Here is an 18,580-nt window from a genome sequence, read left to right on the forward strand (position 1 = left end):
TGGCTTTTAAAGGATGTTTATTTCCTGACCTTTGTGTACAGGAAGTTGATACTGAGGCACAGTAAGTAGAAATGTCCAAGGAGTAAGGGGGCTGAGGAGAGGTTTGGAAAAAACCTGGAACTAATGTTAACCCCCCCCCACCCAAAAGGACAAAACATGATCCTTTCCCCCGGCATCAGAGGTAAGGGGACAAGAGAAAGGGCTGTGACGGGACTAGAGAGATGTGGTGGGCTTTTCAATCCTTTCGTCAGCTCATGGCAAGGTTGTTCTTTAGCAGCAGAAAGCAACGTTTCATCCTGATGCCACTGGTGTATAATTCTAGGCTTCTCCACGGCCTGGACCATGATTAGCTGTAATGTCATAAAACCGGATGAGAGGATGGGGAGGGGGAAGCAAATACACCTTCAACAACTCCCCCCTTTGTGCATATCCCTCCCTCACAAATGGCTCTGGCAGTGAAAGGGTTACAGGGCACTTCATAATACATTCTGTGCTGTAGCAGGACAGTATGTCAATTAGAACCATGGTATTTTACACATCAGATAATAGCATTACCTGCATCATCCAAGTCTGGTTAGGAGATGACCAAGTATAGCTGCACACTTAACAGTTTTCGACCAAGTACTAAAAAGGACAAATGGACTATACGTTTCCATATGGATCCTAGGGACAGACAATATTCCATAAAATTGGAGCGGTAGTTTCAGCAATTCAGCAGACGCTACACTTACTCCAGATATCTAGCAACTGGCGAAAGGCTGTAGTGGCAGTATATACAACTTGGGAAAGGACTATAGCTGATGGTGTGTAGCAAGACTTAGCAACACTACAGGTGCAATCATAGGCTCTTTCTAGCAGGTAACTCAAATACCAAATTTTTGCTTTTGTGAAGAACCAGAAGTGCCAGGTAAACCCTTGCAGCAGTGACTGTCATAGGATCCTGGAAGGCAGAGGAAAAGGATGGGGGAAGGAAATAAGGGGATGACAGGTCAAGTGATTCAGACACCGCAACAGGAGAGTTAACAGGAAGCAGACATGTCAGCAGGCATTAAGCCTTTTCCACCACCATGTCTTTTTGGGCCCCATGGAGAGGTCTTGTGGGCCACTGGAGCTCCAAAGCTGGGGAAATCCTCTGAGCTGGTCATGTCAGGAGCCTTGGAGAAGTGGAAAAATAAATACAATTAAATCAGTCACTCTGATTTTATAACTATCCTAATATAATTCTGGGCTGATGTGCCATGGATCTTATTAGTAAGAAGCTAACCTTGTCATTACTGGCTCCTGATGTCCAGGGGGCATCACGTACAACGAAGCCCTTGGATGGCTGGGGTTTGTTCTCTTCCTGAGAGTGTGGCTTCATGTAAGACTGCATCGCTTCGCTCTCTGCCACGTCAGACATCTGAAACATTTAAAATAAAAATGTTAAATCTCCAATTTCTATTGCTGATTAAATACTATATTTAAATCCAGTAAAAAGTACTGCACCAAGTAATGTTCAAAAACACTAGGCAAGGATTAAAAAAGGAACCTACATATTCTTCCTCCAAATTCAGAAGATGGTCAATGGCTTCATCGACATCCTCAGGTTTGCCCGTCACGGACACAAGGTTGGGATCGGGGGCTCCACTCTGAGGGAAGCGAATATCCACCTAGACAAAGATATCGCCTATTTAATCAAATCATGCAGGATGGTAATTTATTAGCAGGCAAAAAACTACTCCTACACTCCTGTACCACTTAACCAAACAAGCTCTAGCTTTCTAGTGGCCAGAGATACAGGGCCAATATCCCTAAAGGTCCCATGCACACAACTGTATCTGGTTTTCAGGCCGCAAATCACGAAAACGCAAAATAAGGATGCAGTTGATGTTGCGTCCGTATTTATTTTATTTTTTTTGCAGACCCATCGACTTCAATGGGTCAGTGGTCCACATTTTATGCACAAGAATAAGATATGTTCTATCTTTTGTGGAACGGACATATGGATGTGTGCTTTTCGCATCCATATGGCTGTTCCGCAAATGACAGACTGTGTCTACAATAATTGCGGATAGCACACAGACCCAAAATTGATAAGGTAGTGTGCATGGAGCCTTAGTTGCACATCAATCTTAAATACTTAACCAGGACTTGTAACAAGAGAGGTTTTTGTCTCCTGTGGACTTCAATCTTTTAAAAGGATTCTTCAGGATAGATCATTAATACGACATCAGCAGGGGTCCAACTGCAGGCACCCCCACTGATCAGTTATTTGATGAGGCTGCAGCCTACCAAGCACAGCACATTGGGCAGAGGTTGTGCTTGGTATTGCAGCTCATCCCCATTCACTTGAATGGGGCTGAGCCCAGGCCATGTAATTGATAAACATGACATCACATGGCCTAGGAAGAGGCCCAAGCGCTGTGGCCTCTTCAAACAGCTGATAGTCAGGGGTGCAGCAAGTCTGATCCACACACTATGACTGACCTATCCTGGTCATTTCTTTTGGATAACACTTTCCTATTGGACACCCCCCCCCCCCCCCGCCCCCCTTTCTAATCAGCAGTAACTGCAAAAAGGAGAGACATCTTCATTTCTCAGAGGACCTAACTAGCAAATGTATCTCATCTAATGCCATATACCCCAACAGGGCATATGGCACAAATGTCCACTAAAAGGATTAAAAAGATCTGGTCACAACACGTACCTTAAATTCATCCATGATCTTGCGTATGGCTTTGCCTTTCCCACCAATAATCCGGGCATGGACACGTTGATCCAAGGTAATCTCTTCTGACACCATTTGCTCCAAGTCCCCAACAATTTGCAGGATTGCCTCTTTAGCAGCCTCTGTATTTTTCTCATAACCAGTGATGGTGATCTGAAAAAATAAATTAATATATATATAAAAATAACACATCAACTAAGTTTGCCATGTAGCTAAAAAATTTTTAATTTTTTACCCTTTACACAAGAAATTAACATTACACAGCGCGCCTGCTGTGCACAACAGGTCATCTTATTACATCCATATTTCTAAATAGGACATGCCGGCAGGCCACAGCACAGATGCACTAGATTGGTTGTCCGGTTTAGAAAACCCATTTTTATACACCATTATAGGGAATTCTGAGTTAGTAGAGAGGAGTCCCTTTGGCCAGAGAGGAAAGTGGTTGCAAAGAGCGTCTCTGGAGGACCTGTCCTGTATTACGGACAATCACCATACACACTTCAGATTTGTTTCCCTAAGAATAAAGGTGGTCTCTGCAACAGGAAATTAATCAGCATATTGTCAAGGGACCACTTCTACAAAAATATTGTTGACTGGGGTATTTGCAGTCTCATTGTTGGACTTGTTCACACTGCGTGTCTGTACTATGCTAATGTACAGGAAAAAATTTCAAAGAGGCCAAAGCTTTTGCATTTCAGTTGCAGGAAAAAGGTAAAAAAAAAAAATATCTATAGTACCTGGTTTTCATCACTCTTATCTGGAAACTGGATGTTGACATCATGTTCAAGGCGGATTTGGCTGATAACTGTACCTTTGCGGCCAATAATTTTAGGGTGATACTTAGGATCGACAGAGATCACCAGTTTAAAGCTTCTCAAGGCCTAGAAAACAAGAGCCAGTGAGAATTTTTTTAAAATAATCTAGAGGATAGTTGACACTACAATTCAATTTAACCAGACATTGCTCTGAACATATTACATACCCTGTCTTCCTGCTCAGCCTGCAGCTCCTTCACTCTATCAAGAAGGCCAGCTTTGGCGCGATCCAGGTTAGTGGAAAGCCCAGTGATGGTAATTATGTCACACTGCAGTTCTGGGGCTGGCACTTGAATATTGACCTAAAGCAGATGACAAATGCATGTAATAATTAGATCCACAAGAATAAAGACCTGTTCGAAAAGGTCATCTCAAAGGAAACTTGCTAGCAATTTTAACTGCCGACAGTACTAGTTAGGGCCCTGGGAGAACAGTAAGAACATACCTTTTGTGGAGCATTTAAATATCAGGAGTAGTGAATAGGATTTTTTTTGTGCTTACCTGTAAAAACCTTTTCTCACTGAGTACATTGGGGGACACAGAAGACCATGGGTATAGCTGCTGCCACTAGGAGGCGACACTAAGCAAAAAAAAAGTGTGAGCTCCTCCCCTCAGCTATACCCCTCCGGCAGACACTGAGCTAATCAGTTTGTACAAAAGCAGTAGGGGGAAGCCAGGAGAAGCCAACAGAACACAATAAAAAGGAAGAAAACTGGAGATGGGTCATCATCAAGAACCAGAGGGACCAAACTATGAGAACCAGCAATGTACATACAGGGTGGGAGCTGTGTCCCCCAATGAACTCAGCGAGAAGGATTTTACAGGTAAGCACAAAAAAAATCCTATTTTCTTGCTCGTATCATTGGGGAGGGGAGGGGGGGGACACAGAAGACCATGGGACGTTAAAGAGCAGTACTATGGGGAGAGAAAAAGAACAGAACGAATTCAAGGCTGGTCATAAGGCCCAGCACAGAAATGCGGGGAAAAGAAACAAGGAACCCTGAAAAGGGCCAGGAAGACCCATTCGCCGTAAGGCCAGCCAGAGTGGCTAAATACTCAGAGGCCCTGGCTGGGCAGAAGAAACAGCCCAGGCAATACAAGTCATGGCTTAGGAGATTTCAGAAGTTGAGAGCACACAGAATATCCACAAGGTGGACAAGAATGAAGACAAGGAAAGGGGGGGTGACAAAAAAAAAACAAAACACACCACTCAGTGTAATACGGATTGGAAGATTAAATGAAAATGGTATCTGGATATCAATGGCCAAAGAACCGCAGATGTGACAAAACTTGCCCCCCCAGAAGAAGTAGGGATGCCCAAAGGCAAAGACCCCACACACTATACCACCAGAAGAGAAGAACAATCCACCTGGAAGTCAGGCATGAGAATGGCCCACAAGAAAAAATTCTTGAGGGAGTGAAGTAATCCAAAGGGAACGACCCAAAACTGCAAAAAGAAATTGGGGAGTAACCTGACAGGGAAAGAGTCCTCTGGGATCTAAAACATCCCCTTCAGGCCTACAGACAAGGGGGTTTCTTCATAAGAATGTGCCCCCAGAAAAATGCCAATGTGGTAAGCAGAGGCATGTAGAGGAGGACCTTAAATTACAGAACAAGAGAGAGGAGAGAAGCCGTCTGATACTCAATGAAAGGCTGCCTGAACTGGCAGACCTAAATCGGAAGCTGCAGACAAGAACCAGAGATGGGAAAATTATAGCGCCAGGAAGGGAGTGTGGACCCCGAACGCCACAAGGCCCCAGAAAAAATAAAATGGTAACAGAACTAACACTACCCGCGCAGGCACCCCACAGCAGAAAGGGTGCATACGAGAACCCAATGGCTATGAACACTGGCCGTAACAGTATGTGGGGGAGCGCAACTACTCGCCCTGCGGAATTGGAGAAGTAGAGGCAGCCAATGTGGCTTAGAAAACCAGCACTTAGGGGTGACAAGGGCAGTAAGACCGCTCGACCCGGTGAGGGAAGCCATGTAGACAACTCATATGCAAACTGAATAAGTGCATACCCAAACTCCACACGGAGGGAAGGCTGATGCTGTCACCGTAGTAGATTGTAGAGGCAATGCGGTACATGTAAAGGGAACAACGCGCTAAGCCAGCGCTATAGAAATCAGTAGGTTATACCAGGTACAGAAAACATACTAATGCCCAGCAGAAGTGAGCAAACCCCTCAGCCTGTCATGGCAGAACATAAGCAAAGTGCCCCCTGTGGAAGAAGGAAATTTAGACACGATCACAACTACAACTAGCGAGAAGACACCATGCCTAGGAGAAATGTGTTGTAGATACCGCCGGAAAGCCAGGGCCAATACTCTACATTGAGGAGAGGGATGGAGAAAACCATAAAACGTAGTGTCTCCTGCCCAACGCAAAAATTCCCCCTGGGAAGGGTTCCCGCAGTAGTAGCCATGGAACCGGAGTAGCCAGAATATCTATGGGCAGCGCAAAAACTGCCTCACAGGGGGGAGTCGATGGCAACAACTATGGCCTCTAGGGTCACAGGAGAGACTCCACCTGAAAATGAGGACAACAGCAATAGTCATCAAGAATTAGTGCTAGCGCAACACTCCACCTGAAAAGGAAGAAAACTGGCAATCAGAGCAGATGTTCCACCTATGGAAGGTGTGTGGATGCCGGGCATGCCAATGAAAATAAACCAAATGAGATTGCCCCTCACAGGGACTCAAGGTACAAGGAAAGGTATGAGGTATACCAACAGCCTGTTAGAGCTACAGGCTGACCTGGAAGACAGAGGCTGCCACGTAGGCGCCAGACACCAATCCAAACTAAGACTACCTGAGGAAGGGGGTAGTGTGAAGCAGTCACAGTATCCAGCAGTAGTGCCAAAATACCACCTATGACGGGGGATAAAGCGGTTGTAGGTACCGTGTCTAGCCAATAGGCCACCCATGGAACGGGATCCCATGCAACAAGGAACAAATGAGTAGTCGCGGTAGACAATGTTGAAGCAATTACTCCACCCAAGAAAGATGGATAATGTAATAGGAGGAACAGTTTCCAGTGGTAGTGGAATTACTCCGCTGATGGAAAGAGGGGAACCGAAAAGATGTACCGGGTCCACTTGTAGTGCAAGCACTACTGGTTGTGCAACTACTCCGTCAATGGGGGGGGGGGGGGGGGGGGGGGGGGGGGAGGTAATACTACAGGATCTCTAGCACGCAATTGTGGTGTAACTAATCCCCCAATAGAAGGGGGAAAGCTGACAGGACAGAGGATATCCAGTATGAGTGTAATTACTCCGCCTGTGGAGGGGTTAATGCAACAGGACGTATGGTATCCGGTGGAAGTGCAATACTCCACCTAAGGGAGGGTAATGTAAAAGTCTGTACAGCATCCAGTGGTAGTGCAATTACTCTATAGAAGGAGGGTAATGCTGCAGAATGTACAGTACCCAGAGTAAGTGCAAACACTCCCACTACAGAAGGAGGGAAATGCTACCGGAAGCATAGGATCCAGTGGTAGTGCAACTACACCGCCTCTTGAAGGAGGGTAACGCTACCGGATGTATGGTATCCAGTGGTGGTATAAATATTCCGCCCATGGAAAGAGGGCAATGCTACAGGCTGTACAGTACCCAGTGGGGGTGCAATTACTCCTACGGAAGGAGGGTAATGTCACAGGCTGTATGGAATCCAGTGCAAGGACAATTACTCCGCCTACGGAAGGAGGGTAATGCTACAGAATGTACAGGGTCAGTGGTGAGCGCACATATTCTGCCTATGGAGGGAAGGGAATGTGACAGGACTCATGGAATTTAGTGGTAGTGTAACTACTCCAACTATAGGAGGGTAAGCTACAGGGAGTGCGGTATCCAGTGGTAGTGCCAAGATTCCGCTTACGTTATAAGACATATGTATCCAGCGTTAGGGTAAAGAAATTCTGCCTACAGAATAGCATGGGAACTAGGTTCAGAAGGACCAGATAGCTTCAAGGGTTAATAAAATAGTTTTTTTTTACATACAGCTCAATTCTAACAAAACAGAGCTAGGGGAACTGAACCCACATCCGTCTGTACTAATGACCAGCACTGTAAGCCTCAGCAGAGAGCCCAGTAAGCACTTAACTCAACACAGTAGTACTGAGGCAAGGAAGGGGTTAAGCAGAAGGCAGGGGCAGAGGTTATTGGGCAGCTGGTGGGGCTAAGGCATGGGCGCAAAATGTTCACGCTCTGTAAATATAGATCCCGCCACTGAAACACACTGGGAGATGCGGCCTACTAGGCTGCAGTGCCAGGGCCTCGAGTACAGGCGGGGCCAACCAGAAACTTCCAGTTGGGGCGGCGATGTAGGGAGGGAGCAGAGTGCACTGGGAAATGAGGCCGGAAGCAGGTGTACCAATGTCCCGAGTAAAAAAGCAGGGGCTGCCCAAGGAGACATGCGACCGCCAGGACTAGCTTGCAGGACGTTGATGGGATCGGGGACCGGAGGTGGAACCGAGGCGGTGAGTCACCAGATACAAGGGCCAAGGTCTAGGAGAAACATATATTCCTGTATTCACTTAGAGAACACAGAAGAAGAGGGGCTCAGGCACAGTGGGGCCAGCATGGGAGGTAGGCAATATACTTACCCAGACTGTTTCTGCCCACCCCGATTCCAGCAGTGTCACCTTCCTCAGTGTGCTGCCCCTTGAGGAGGGCAGCTACACTGGTAACAGGGGCGGGGACTTCCAGAAGTAGTAGCCAAGGTGACACTGTAGTTGGCGGGTAACAGCAGATTTGAGACCCACTGTTCCTCTTTGTTTTCTAGAGGTGGGGAATGAGCAGCAGGCTTGAGGACCCGCTGGTCTCCGCCCTCAAGTGTGGGAAAAACAGGTGGTGAGCCCACCTACAGCCCAAACCTAAAAAATAAAACAAAAAAGGAAAAACATTGGCAGACCTGCAGAAAAAAAAAATAAGTGTCTGCCTCCTACGGACACCAAGCTAAAACTGATTAGCTCAGTGCCTCAGAGAGGTATAGCAGAGAGGAGGAGCCAACACTTTTAGCTTAGTGTCGCCTCCTAGTGGCAGCAGCTATACCCCATGGTCTTCTGTGTCCCCCAATTTGACGAGTGAGAAATATGAACTTTGTTCTGCCCAGAGGGCAAAACTTCACTGGTAAGATCTCTCTGCAGTGAATTGCTTCACAGCCCCTCTCCTCTGCACTGCGTGGTCTCCTGGTTGGGTGCTACAGCTGTCACTCAGAGTAAGGCTGGGTTCACACGGGAGTCACGTTTTGGCTCCGGATGCGTCCCGGGTGCATTGCGGCAAACGCGTGCGAGTAGGTACGCAATTGCAGTCAGTTTTGACTGCGATTGCGTTCCATTGTTCAGTTTATCGCGTGCAATGCGCTTTGCACGCGCGTGATAAACTGACTGTGGTACCCAGACGCGAACTTCTTCACTGAAGTTCAAATTTGGGTTCGGTGTGGTGTACATGTAATTATTTTAATAGCCATGTTATAAGGGAAAATAATATCATTCTTTAATACAGAATGCTTAGAAGGTAAATTGAGAGTTAAATAAATTAACTCCCCTCCTCCAATTGATCACGTAGCTGCAGGTCTCCTGTTTTCTTCAGGACCTGTGGTGACGTCACTGAGCTCATCACATGGTCCATCAGCACAGTGATGGACCATGTGATGTGACGTCACCACAGGTCCTTTAGCCGGCAGTTTATGATTAAAGTAGTAAGAAGAGATCGGCAACTACGCAATCAAGAGGAGGAGAGTTAATATTTTTTTTTTAACCCTCAATTGACCAACTAAGCATTTTGTATTAAGAATGCTATTATTTTCCCTTATAACCATGTTATAAAGGGAAAATAATACAGTGAATAGACTTTCATCTTAGCAACCATGCGTGAAAGTCGCACTGCATCCGCACCTGCTTGCGGATGCTTGCGATTTTTTACGCAGCCCCATTCACTTCTATGGGGCCTGCGTTGCGTGAAAAAAAAAAAGAAAAAAAAAACAAAAACGTACAATATAGAGCATGCTGCGATTTTCACGCAACGCACAAGTGATGCGTGAAAATCACCGCTCATCTGCACAGCCCCATAGAAATGAATGGGTCCGGATTCAGTGCGGGTGCAATGCGTTGACCTCACGCATTGCACCCGCACGGAAATCTCGCCCGTGTGAACCCAGCCTAAAGGGGAGAGGCTGTGAAGCAGCTCAATGCAGAGAGCACTACAGTGTGAAGCCCTGCTGTGGGCATGTGCAGGAGCACAGACTTACAGAATAAAACTTCATATTCACACTACTCCTACCTCCACATAAAGGTATGTTTGTCTTTAGCATAGTCAAAACTGCTGGCAGACAACCTTTGAAAAAAGGAAAAAAAGGCTTTTAAAACCACATACCTCAAACTCATCCATCATCTTGCGGATACCTGTACCTTTCTGTCCAATGATGTAACGATGGAGATCATATGGGACATCCACCTCAATGCTGACTGGAACAAGAGCCTAAAGAAACAGAAAACATTCTATTACTTGTAAAACATGTATTTTTACCAACTTCTAAAAAGCAGCCAATATCTCCTGTTCAACCATCATAATCATGTAAACCCATCACCAACCTTTAAAGCTTCGTAAGCAGAGTCACACTTCTCCTTACGCCCAGAGATGACAATGATGTCACATTTCTTAGGGGAGCCTGGGTCTGCAACAACTTTATTTTCAGCACCTTCTCCATTCTCTTGGGCTGGTGACTCAGCATTGGTGGCTAATGAAGAAAAATTTCTTATAACATGTCCAGTTTCCCAAAACAACCACTCATTTGAACCAAGGTACATTTCCTCACCAGCCTGAGGGTTTTCTTCTCGGTCAGGGAACTTGATCTGCACACCATGTTCTCTTGTTATCTGCTGGATACGAGAACCTTTAAGACCCATAAGTGATCGATGGAATCGTTGGGGAATTATACACTCTATGGTGACCTGAGCTTCCTGGAACACAAAAGTGAAACAATCAGAATCCCCACAATAGTAACACAAGTTACTGAGCAGAAACAAAAGCCTTTATGTATTCTCTCACCAAATCTTCAATGATATCTTGGATCCGTTTCTTGGCAGCCTCAACACACTCCTTTGCACCCTTCAAAGTAACACGGTCACTCTGCACCCCAGAACGAGGGAAGCTAACTGTGACACCACCATATTCTTCAGCAATATCGCGGAGCACTTGTCCTCGTCTGATTACAAAGTGACGGTGATGCTTAGGGTCCACAGCCATGGTGTCTTCAACTATGTTATCCTATTTAAAAAAAATATTTTTTTTTAATTATAGCTGGTAGTTTGCATGAAAGAAAAAACAAACAAAAAAACCTCAAGATATCTGGGTCAGCAACATTTAGGCTAAGGCCAATTAGCTGTAGCTTGGGAGGCAGCAACATTACAGCAGGATCAGAAGCTTGTCATGTGACTCAAGTGACCGAAGGCACCAAAACAGTGGCTTTTTCAGACATTCTTACATAGATTGGTGCCCTCATACCAGACAACCATGCAATACTTGCTACCTACAGAAATCCGACCTTCACCAAGAGGAACTTGCATGCAAGTGGCACTGCAGAAGATCTCATTTGCCAGAGCAAAAAGCATGACATGAGGTCTCCGGAAAGCAGGACAGAATAATATAACTGTGGTTACTTCCGCACTTGCGTTGTTATTTCCCGGTATTGAGATCCGGCAGTGGAAAAAAAAGGGCTCTGAAAAAATGTGAGGTGAAATCTGATTGCCTTGGGCAACTAAGCCATTTTTTTTTTTTTTTTTTTTTTTTTTTAACACCAGTTTTGATAAATCTTCCCCAATGGGACACTGGGGAAAAAAATAATTGAAAATAACTGCACATTGACTGCATCCATTTTTCAGTTATGTTGCTAGGAGGTGCTGTATGGTATTCATCAGTTATTTTCGGGGGTGTGAAAATTTGAACACATGAAATCCAGACGGAAAAACTGACCACAAATAGAAATGATTCAACCTGCAAGCAAAACGCATGCTTTTTTTTTTTTAACAGACTGATGTTCCCCATAGCTCATGTGAAAGAGCTTTGGCCAAACCATTAATTTACACAAAATGTAAGACGCTACAAGTAGACCTTTATACAGCTCATGAATATAGAAGTAACTTATTAGGTTCTCACCAAACTTTTGATTAGCATTTCCAGTTCCTTCTGAGCGTCCTTTACGGCCTCTTCTGTGCCCACAATGGTGATAAGCTGCTGGTCTTTATCTTCAGCAGTGGGGAAGATTATACGGGCTCCAGTTTGGTCGCGCACCTTGCGGATGTTTCCTCCTCCTTTACCAATTAAGAACTTGTGATATTCTGGTTTAGCTCTGAGCTCTGCAGTAAAGCTCTTTGTTTGCTACAAGGGAAAAATGAAAACAATTACCAACTACAGAGTTAAAAAGTGAACGGACGTACCACATTTCTAAGCAACCACAGCACTACTGTGGTTTCACCTAAACTCTGGTGTAATTTTTTTTTACCAAAATTTGGGACATCTCATTTTAGACATTTATGAAGAAAGTTGGAGGCATGGCTTGAGTTTTCTCCTCTGGGACCTGCTTCCATCTCATGATCAGGGCCCTGATGCAAATAGGAGGAAAAACGGCGCGTGCGCAGCATTCTCCACTCACTGCTATGGGCTTTCAGAAAATAGTCAAGCACTGGCTCAGCTATTTTCTGAAGTCCCATAAGCACTGAATGGAAGGGGGCGCACATACGTAATGTCCTCTTCATTTCACATTCTGTCCTTGAAATAGGAGTGGGTCCCAGAGGTGGCATATTCTATCAATACATCATAAATGTGCAGATGGGAGTATTCCTATAAAATGCACTATTTTGCACCAAAATAGTCACAAAAGTCTTTTGCAAAGTAAGCCGAAATCAATAGGAGATATAAAGTTAGAATAGACCGTGTAAAGGTGCAGCAGATTTATATCATGCAGCTTCAGGCACTGATTAATCTGACAGATTTTTAGAGTGGCAGTCTACATTTACATGTAACTATATAGAAGTAAATCCGCTCCACTCTTCTCTGCGGATTCCCCAGCAATTGACGCAAACAAAATTACCTTTTCTTCTGCCAGTTGAAGCAGCTGTTTTTTGGCCCTCTCAACATCCTGAGCTGGTCCACGAATAGTCACTGTGTCACTGCCAGAGCCCTCACTCGGGAAATGGATGTGCACACCTCCACACTCCTCCATAATCGATCGGATAAAGCGCCCCTTAGCACCGATAAGGGAGTTGTGCAGTTTAGATGGAATGCTGACCTCCAGTTCAGTTATGTTAGCCTGAAACAATGGCCACCAAGGGCAAAAAAAAAACAAACCACAAATTAGTGCATCCAGTTCTATTAAAGGGGCTTTTATGGCTAGCAAGAGAGATTCAATGTACAAAATGTGATCCCAGAAGTGACTGCCACACACACTGCGCTAGTTAGAGCTGGGGGCAGGTGGACAAACAAACCTTTCATGAAGCCTTCATTATTTTATTATCAGTAGTATTATGAATATGAACTTACTCTGCCAAGCTCAGCTCATGCAAGTGCCAAGGGGGTGGAGCTTTACTGTGAAGTGGTCTCCGCAATGAGTTGCCTCACAACCGCTCCACTGACAGCTGTAGTTGTCTTCTGGTTGGATGTTACAGCTGTCAATCAGCATAGGGGAGGCGCTGTGAAGCAGCTTAATGCAGAGAGCACTTCACAGTGAAGCGCCACCTGCTGAATACTTGGAGTAGAAACTGGCAGAACAAAGGGTCATTCACACTATCCTTGATTCAGAACATTTTACAAAATAAATAACGTTTGTCCTGCTCTCCTCGGCCCCTAATAAGCGCCGTCAGCAGTTTTGAAAGGTCAGAACTGCTGACAGACTCCTTTCAAAATATTAAGGGAGTCATTGATTACTAGATATATGCCACTTTTGTGGCATACATCTGGAACGGTTTGTCGCATGCCATGGTGCGGCAGAATCCGCGACTTCTTCCCCGCTTACGCCGGGTTGGGGAAAAAAAGTAGGTGGGCTGACAGGCCAGTCTCATTCATCATTTTTTACGCCTGGTTTAGGCATAGAAAATGGTCTAAATTTAAGACCGCTGGGGAGCCCTGGCAACAATTTAGGAGCTCCCCTCGCTTCCAATCCTGGTTAGATACAGATGTTTACACCTGACGACATCTCTGACAATTTCTTCAGATGTCCCTCCTCCCTTCTCCCGCCCACCTCTCTCCCTCTTCCCTCCCCTGGTCTATTGTCTGTCTTTGTCTTGTTTTTTTGTCTTTGTTTGTTGAATTTTCGTGTTTCTTTCCCTGAGCCACGATGTTAGAAGCACCATATTTGCCTTACTATTATTACGTAAATTAGGCGCCCGACTTGCACAGTGTAGGACTCGAGAGGACACTCTTACCTCAGTTAAAGAGTTACTATATCTTCAAGTCAGGGTCTACCTTATTTGAACACCCACAATTTTGCAGGGGATCTCAGTCCCACAATACCTGTTAATTTGGGAGGAATTTCCAGATTACTTTGTTTCAAACTGTGCCTTGAATTGGGGTTTAGGTTGTAATGTATTACTGTTAAATCATAGAAGCCTTTACCCTAAGCTGGAAAGAGGTGGCATTTATTGAATATATTGTTTATAATGCTCTGTGTCACTTTCTTTGTCCTTACATACAATAAAAAAAGAGATTTAACAATAAATTGCACCTCTACATAACTGAACATCCACTGCCAGCTGTAGGGCTTATTAAGACCAACGTCTAAAACACCAGTCTCAATAAATGACCCCTAAGTGTATGTGTAACTAATGCAAATACCACTTACCAGTTCCTTCTGAATAGCCAGAATCCTATCCCTTGCAGCCTCAGTGTTGGGTTTCTTCCCAGTAATGACAATCATTTCCGAGTTGCTGTTCTCAGCTGGGAGGTCAATTTTAGTGTTACACTCTTCCCGAATCTGAAGAGGGAAGCAAGCACTCAATATAAAGAAAATGAGGGGGGGTGTGCACAAAAAAAACAAAAAACAAAATAGCAAGTCAATCTACCTTCTTAATATTGGCACCACCCTTTCCAATGATGTTTTTGTGGAACTGCTTGAAGATTGGTACAGAGATGGAATAACTGTTCTCCACCTGGAACATAAGAGAATCATAAGAATCATAAATGGTGTACGTTCTGTTAGAAAATACCAAAAAAATAAAATCAAATTGATAATGAAAAATCCCCTATGTACATGGCTTAATCATATACAGTTGCAAGAAAAAGTATGTGAACCCTTTGGAATGATATGAATTTCTGCACAAATTGGTCATAAAATATGATCTGATCTTCATCTAAGTCACAACAACAGACAATCACAGTCTGCTTAAACTAATAAAGAATTAAATGTTACCATGTTTTTATTGAACACACCATGTGGTGCAGGTGGAAAAAGTATGTGAACCCCTAGACTAATGACTTCAAGAGCTAATTGGAGTGAGGTGTCAGCCAACTGGAGTCCAATTGATGAGATGAGATTGGAGGTGTTGGTTACAGCTGCCCTAAAAAACAAACAAAAAAAAAAAACCACACACACACACACACACACACACGTACACACGTTCTGGGTTTGCTTTTCACAAGAAGCATTGCCTGATGTGAATGATGCCTCGCACAAAAGAGCTCTCAGAAGACCTACGATTAAGAATTGTTGACTTGCATAAAGCTGGAAAGGGTTATAAAAGTATCTCCAAAAGCCTTGCTGTTCATCAGTCCACGGTAAGACAAATTGTCTATAAATGGAGAAAGTTCAGCACTGCTGCTACTCTCCCTAGGAGAGGCCGTCCTGTAAAGATGACTGCAAGAGCACAGCGCAGACTGCACAATGAGGTGAAGAAGAATCCTAGAGTGTCAGCTAAAGACTTACAAAAGTCTCTGGCATATGCTAACATCCCTGTTAGCGAATCTACGATACGTAAAACACTAAACAAGAATGGATTTCATGGGAGGATACCACAGAGGAAGCCACTGCTGTCCAAAAAAAACCATTGCTGCACGTTTACAGTTTGCACAAGAGCACCTGGATGTTCCATAGCAGTACTGGCAAAATATTCTGTGGACAGATGAAACCAAAGTTGAGTTGTTTGGAAGAAACACACAACACTGTGTGGAGAAAAAGAGGCACAGCACACCAACATCAAAACCTCATCCCAACTGTGGAGTATGGTAGTGGGGGCATCATGGTTTGGGGCTGCTTTGCTGTGTCAGGGCCTGGACGGATTGCTATCAACGAAAGGAAAAATGAATTCCCAAGTTTATCAAGACATTTTGCAGGAGAACTTAAGGCCATCTGTCCACCAGCTGAAGCTGAAGCTGCAACAGGACAACGACCCAAAGCATAGAAGTAAATCAACAACAGAATGGCTTAAACAGAAGAAAATACGCCTTCTGGAGTGGCCCAGTCAGAGTCCTGACCTCAACCCGATTGAGATGCTGTGGCATGACCTCAAGAAAGCGATTCACACCAGACATCCCAAGAATATTGCTGAACTGAAACAGTTCTGTAAAGAGGAATGGTCAAGAATTACTCCTGACCGTTGTGCACGTCTGATCTGCAACTACAGGAAACATTTGGTTGAAGTTATTTCTGCCAAAGGAGGTTCAACCAGTTATTAAATCCAAGGGTTCACATACTTTTTCCACCTGCACTGTGAATATTTACATGGTGTGTTCAATAAAAACATGGTAACATTTAATTCTTTGTGTGTTATTAGTTTAAGCAGACTGCGATTGTCTATTGTTGTGACTTAGATGAAGATCAGACCACATTTTATGACCAATTTGTGCAGAAATCCATATTATTCCAAAGGGTTCACATACTTTTTCTTGCAACTGTAGGTGGACTGTGGAAAATATGTAGGAATTACACGCAGGCTGAAACGTACTTGGTGGTATACACAAGATGAAGACACTGAAGGATCTACTAAAACAGATATAATAGAGCTGGGACCCACTCCTGATATTGATGGGATATCCTAACATTATGAGATCAATGTCCGAGATGGGCCAACCCATTTAAGAACCATATTACAAGTTAAAATTTTTAGAGCACCGTTTCATTTCTATACAATTGCTCAGACTTGCTCAAGACTGGTTATTGGGGTGCGGTACATTGTTCTATTTGCACAGGTATCAGAGTTGATAAAGGACACACCCCATCATCTACTGCCAATATTTTTCTGAATATTGCTACCAACAATATAAGCAAGTCTCTGTCCAGATCTGCATTGCAGTTTAAGACTAACCCCAGTGTCAGATTGCTCTGCCATCAAAGACCACTGTAACCTGACAGCCCCCCCCACTTATGATGGCTTCTACCACGGTGTCAGTCATGTTGATTGGAAAATGTTGTGCAGCACTGGTTTCCCCCCATTCAATACTGGTGGAATCTGTCGGAGCTTCTGAAGTAGATAAGTAGGTCTTTCCATTTTACAAGTCATGATGCACTAGTATTTCTGAACAGTTAACCTTGTAGAAGTGGCATAGCAGCAAAATAGTATAAACCCTTACGTGAAAACTAATATTAAGATGCCTAAATCTGTCCATACCATCTCTAATACCATCTTCTGCAGATACTTTGTACACTTCTCCACCTCATTCTTGGGGCCACGCAGCTGCACAATGTCGCTTTTGGTAGCAGGATCGGGGAAATTAATGATTACCTAAAAGGAGATTGCACAAATTAGATCGCTGAGACGTTGTCAAATCTATTAAGAGGGCATGAAGATCTAGAAGTGCCTTACATCAGGGAATTTTTCACGAATCTCCCGGATTCTTTCACCCTTTTGCCCAATTATTGTTCGATGGAATTTCTGGTCAACGATCAGGTCCTTTGTGCGCTCGTTTTCCTTTAAAAAAATAATTTTATATATGTTAACACTGCATCGCTTTTTTCCTCTAAAATACAGAAGTGGATTCTTGCTGGACTTACCATTCGTAAAGCCAGCTCCAGCAGCTCTTTCTTTGCTTGCTGCACACCTTGGGGATCTCCTTCAATTCGAATCTGACTGCTCTTCTCACTGTCCTGGGGAATCCTTACAGACACTTTGTACTGCTCCTTTATCCTATTAACTAAAAAGACAACACTAAAGCCTATTGCACACGACCGTACGGCTTTTTCAGTGTTTTGCGGTCCGCAAAAAATACAGATGACATCCGTGTGCATTCCGTTTTTTGCGCAACAGAACATCTGGCCCCTAATAGAACAGTCCTATCCTTGTCCACGGACAATAGGACATGTTCTATCTTTGAACGGAAAAACTGAATGCATACAGAGTACATTCCTTTTTTTGGAGACCAATTGAAATGAATGGTTCCGTATACGGAACGCAAATTGAAAACTTTCTCCATTTTGTCCTGCTGCTAGTCATCCCATCCTGGATCTCACACCTCACATGGTGGCACCAAAGGGATAACATCCCTTCATTATAATAGTCTGTGATAACTTAACAGTACTCGATAAGTAAAAAAATGGATATAAGTGACTTGGAGGAACAATGGGGAGGGGGGGGGGGGACTGAATAGTTTCCGGTGTATCTGTGAGGAAGGTGCGTAGAATTTCCCAATTATATTTATTACACAGGGTATATAGAACTTCTGTTTAAGACGGGCTATAGACAGGATGCTGTTTGCCTGAGATGTGGTAGGTCGCCTGTGGGTTTAGCAGTTCGGTGTAAAGGCATGCTTAATCTTGACAGTGGACTATTTCACATTGTGAGCAAAATTTTGCACATTTTGGACTTTGGTGAACATCTGAGACGGCTGGGAGAGGGGGTTTATATTCTGTTGGGGTTACTTCTTGTATGTATAACTGTTTAAACGCAAAAATTATTTGATCAAGATTCTAACTTAGATTTTCCGAAAGAACTGTGAAAAATGAAAGGCGGAATCTGATCGGTTGCTATGGGCAACTAAGCCAGTTCTACTTTACACCAGTTTGAGAAATCTCCCCCACAGTTCTCAGCAGGTTCAGCTGACAATACACTAGTGTGTATGGAGGCCTA

General features: G+C 44.2%; 1 protein-coding gene across 1 annotated transcript in view; it reads right to left on the reverse strand.

The window, feature by feature from the left end:
* Positions 1–18,580, reverse strand: part of LOC120997700 (high density lipoprotein binding protein) — a 53,582-nt gene continuing 35,002 nt past the window's right edge. Inside the window, exons 12-28 of the mRNA XM_040427932.1 lie at positions 17,509–17,648; positions 17,321–17,425; positions 17,126–17,239; positions 14,585–14,671; positions 14,365–14,496; positions 12,619–12,837; positions 11,685–11,906; positions 10,578–10,796; positions 10,345–10,489; positions 10,121–10,266; positions 9,903–10,007; positions 3,693–3,827; positions 3,448–3,591; positions 2,687–2,860; positions 1,533–1,649; positions 1,265–1,399; positions 1–1,154 (exon numbers count right to left, since the gene is read on the reverse strand). Coding sequence (XP_040283866.1) covers positions 1,020–1,154; positions 1,265–1,399; positions 1,533–1,649; positions 2,687–2,860; positions 3,448–3,591; positions 3,693–3,827; positions 9,903–10,007; positions 10,121–10,266; positions 10,345–10,489; positions 10,578–10,796; positions 11,685–11,906; positions 12,619–12,837; positions 14,365–14,496; positions 14,585–14,671; positions 17,126–17,239; positions 17,321–17,425; positions 17,509–17,648 — 2,474 coding nt within the window. The 3' untranslated portion in view covers positions 1–1,019. The remainder of the gene's footprint in view (positions 1,155–1,264; positions 1,400–1,532; positions 1,650–2,686; positions 2,861–3,447; positions 3,592–3,692; positions 3,828–9,902; positions 10,008–10,120; positions 10,267–10,344; positions 10,490–10,577; positions 10,797–11,684; positions 11,907–12,618; positions 12,838–14,364; positions 14,497–14,584; positions 14,672–17,125; positions 17,240–17,320; positions 17,426–17,508; positions 17,649–18,580) is intronic.

This window comes from Bufo bufo, chromosome 4 (genome assembly GCF_905171765.1).
Source record: "Bufo bufo chromosome 4, aBufBuf1.1, whole genome shotgun sequence".
Taxonomy (NCBI): domain Eukaryota; kingdom Metazoa; phylum Chordata; class Amphibia; order Anura; family Bufonidae; genus Bufo; species Bufo bufo.